Here is a 3,323-nt window from a genome sequence, read left to right on the forward strand (position 1 = left end):
GTCTGGTTCTGACCTCTCTCTGGTTCTGACCCGTCTGGTTCTGACCTCTCTCTGGTTCTGACCCGTCTGGTTCTGACCTCTCTGCCTCTCTCTGTCCAGATGAGCGTGAGGCGGTGCAGAAGAAGACCTTCACTAAGTGGGTGAACTCCCACCTGTCCAGGGTGTCGTGTCGGATCACTGACCTGTACATGGACCTGCGTGACGGCCGGATGCTCATCAAGCTGCTGGAGGTTCTGTCTGGAGAGAGGCTGGTGGGTTTGGACCATGAACACAAACACTTACTGGTTCCATGCAGGTCCAGCTGGACCAACAAATACACAGAATTCAGTGTTTGGGAGGAAGAGCGATTCTGGCTTCGCTTCTTGTTTTGACTCAACACTGGACAACAAATCAATAACATATATAACGACAGACACATGATCAATATCAGTAGATAGTAAATCTGACAGGACATTCAGTAACTCACTGAACTGACCCAGAACCGCACAGCATTCTGGGAGATGCAGGCAGAGAAAAGGCCTTGACTAAGCCAGGATGGCGGTTATTGGTTACCTAGCAACAGCCTGTAAAGCAACACACACCTTAGTAGTTTCATGTTTCCTCACAGCTGCTTGAATAAGGAACAGAGCGAATCAGGGAACCGGATGGACGGAGATCAGATGTTAGAATAAAATAATCTGGGATCCTCAGAGCTGACGGATGAAACGGTGAAATCCTGACGAGTTTTACTCACTGTTCTACTCAAACTGACAGAAACACCATGGAAACGTTCATGTCAGCACAGTGTGATGAAATTAGCAGAGATTATATCAGATTAAATCGTTAAAAGAGAAACTCAACTGGTTTCCAGTTCAGCCTCAGTAAGAGACACCAGCAACGTCCAAACGGCTCAAACAAAGTCCAGAGGGACGAATCAGTCGGTGGCTGGATCCATTTTACAGTTTTTACCTTTAAAAAATTATCAGGGTGTTGAATTCAGGATCTGGATCTGCTGGATCAGGATCTGTTGGATCTGCATCTGGTGGATCTGGATCTTCTGGATCTGGTGGATCTGGATCTGGTGGATCCCAGCTGTTCCTGCTGGTTTTGCTCCACTGATGTCTTCATTTTCTGTCGCTGTTTGTTTGAGGTTTGAATTCCTGTCTGGTGAGTAGTGATGCTGTGGGCTCACCCTCCCATCTGTTCCTGAAATGAAGGACGAAGTCGCCATAGCAACCAGTGACTCAGCACTTTTCATATCAGTGTGTGGCTGCAGGGCCTCCATGGTCTCACTGGAAACGCATTCTTTCACATTTCTGCTCTGAGGAATGGATTGTTATTCTGTTACCATGGAAACAGGAATGCAAGCCTACTTCAGGCCTGCCGTTTTCCCATTACACACACACACACACACACACACACACACACACACACGCTCCCTGCATCACCCTCTGGATCTGGTGACTCTGGGGTTTTTTTCTGCTCCTGTCTGCGGCCATCCGGCCTTTTCTCAACCCGTCACACACACACACACACACACACACACACACACGCACACACACACACACACACACACACACAGGAACCAGCAAGGCTCTGTCCAGAGCCCAGATCTGCTCCCTCAGCCTGCAGAGCTTCATGAGTCCCAGTGGAGACGAAACCGACAATGAATAAAGGGAAACTGTGTGAAGCGGCTGCAGCAGCATAGAGGCTGTCAGCGCCGAGAAAGAGCCGCAGGAAACGCTGCCAGAGGAAGAGGAGGATGAGGAGGAAGAGCCTGACAGCCAGCCTGCTGGGGAAACTGAACTTCTACCAGCTCACATACTGGGGGGCTCCTCTGCTCTTCATCAGGAGGAAGAGGAATCTAAATGTCATTAACATGCATGAAGGCGACAGCGCCACCATGTGGTAGAGCAGCAGAAATCCCATCAACGAGAAAAATTCATCATTTAAATAGTGAACAATCGAATGTTTCATGAGAAATGTGAGGTTGTTCATATTTTAAGATGTTATATTTTTACAGTTTGCCATTAAAGCAAAGACCTTAAAGGTTTATTGGTTTATTTATGCAGCGCTTAACCCAGCAACCAGCTGTGAAGCAAAAATCACACAACCCTGAACAAACAGCTAGGGGTTTTCATTAAACACATGCAAAAATGAACTTTTATTTACTGTTTTCAGAGCCTCCTGTTAGCGCATTAGCATTAGCTTCCACTAAATACTACACTGTTGTAACGCTTCAGCTATTCATAAACCAGCTTTAGTTTATGATGAGTGCTTTAGCGTTAGCAGAACTACCTTTTTAGCTAGCGCTGCCTGGTTACCATGGAAACCAAACACAGGCTGCTGCTAGCCTCGATGTAGCAGGTGTTCCTTCGCTAACGGCTGCAGCTAAAGGCCGTTTCCTGGTTTGTTGAGTTATTAGTCATAAATATGAACTCGGAGACGGATGGAGACTCAGGAGCCGTTTCTGTTCTCACAGCCAAACTGAGAAACGGCTCAGATCAACATGTCAGCGGTGAAGTCGGCCAGCTGTGTCTGCAGCTGCTGCTCCCTCTGACGTTTCCACATGAGGAAGCCCACAGGTTTCAGGGTGTGTAATGTAACCGGTTCTGCTCTGTGGGTTTGTTTGCATCCAGCCCAAACCCACCAAGGGCCGCATGCGGATCCACTGCCTGGAGAACGTGGACAAGGCCCTGCAGTTCCTGAAGGAGCAGCGGGTCCACCTGGAGAACATGGGCTCCCACGACATCGTGGACGGAAACCACCGCCTCACGCTGGGCCTCATCTGGACCATCATCCTGCGCTTCCAGGTGAGCTTAAAACGGGTCAGAACCGCCACCGCTGCTGCTGGTGTTTATGACGTAATCACGGCTGAAATGGGCGGACAGGATTTATCTTTGATAAGCTGTGAGGATTAAATCCATCCTGCCAGAAGAATCAGGCTGAAACGGAGCCGGCCGGACGAACCGCTCTGCGCTTTAGCTGCTGCAGTCAGAGATATCTGGGTCGGGTCGGGTTGTGGTGGTCCGAGTCGGGCTGAGGGACATCCATCTATGAAGGTCAGACAGTTTCTGCTAGAACCTCACAGAGAGTTACCTCAGATTATAACGAGATTATTGTTCATAAATTAGCTAAAAACCAGATTTCTGCCTATAAGAATGTTTGATTGTTTTGTAGAGTTGGCAGCTAACGCCTATTCCCGTTTCTGTAGCTAATGGCTAACGGCTAGCTATTCTGTAGCCAACAGCCAGCTATCCTGTAGCTGACAGCCAGCTATCCTGTAGCTAACAGCCAGCTATCCTGTAGCTAACAGCCAGCTATCCTGTAGCTAACAGCCAGCT

General features: G+C 48.6%; 1 protein-coding gene across 4 annotated transcripts in view; it reads left to right on the forward strand.

The window, feature by feature from the left end:
* The window catches only part of LOC103155361 (spectrin beta chain, non-erythrocytic 1), a 71,835-nt gene that overhangs the window by 44,337 nt on the left and 24,175 nt on the right, over positions 1-3,323 (forward strand). For all 4 annotated transcript variants that reach the window (XM_016663488.1, XM_016663489.1, XM_016663487.1 and 1 more), the window contains 2 exons: positions 100-251; positions 2,619-2,792. In XM_016663488.1, coding sequence (XP_016518974.1) covers positions 100-251; positions 2,619-2,792 — 326 coding nt within the window. The remainder of the gene's footprint in view (positions 1-99; positions 252-2,618; positions 2,793-3,323) is intronic.

This window comes from Poecilia formosa, unplaced genomic scaffold, assembly GCF_000485575.1.
Source record: "Poecilia formosa unplaced genomic scaffold, Poecilia_formosa-5.1.2 Scaffold422, whole genome shotgun sequence".
In the NCBI taxonomy this organism is placed as follows: Eukaryota; Metazoa; Chordata; class Actinopteri; order Cyprinodontiformes; family Poeciliidae; genus Poecilia; species Poecilia formosa.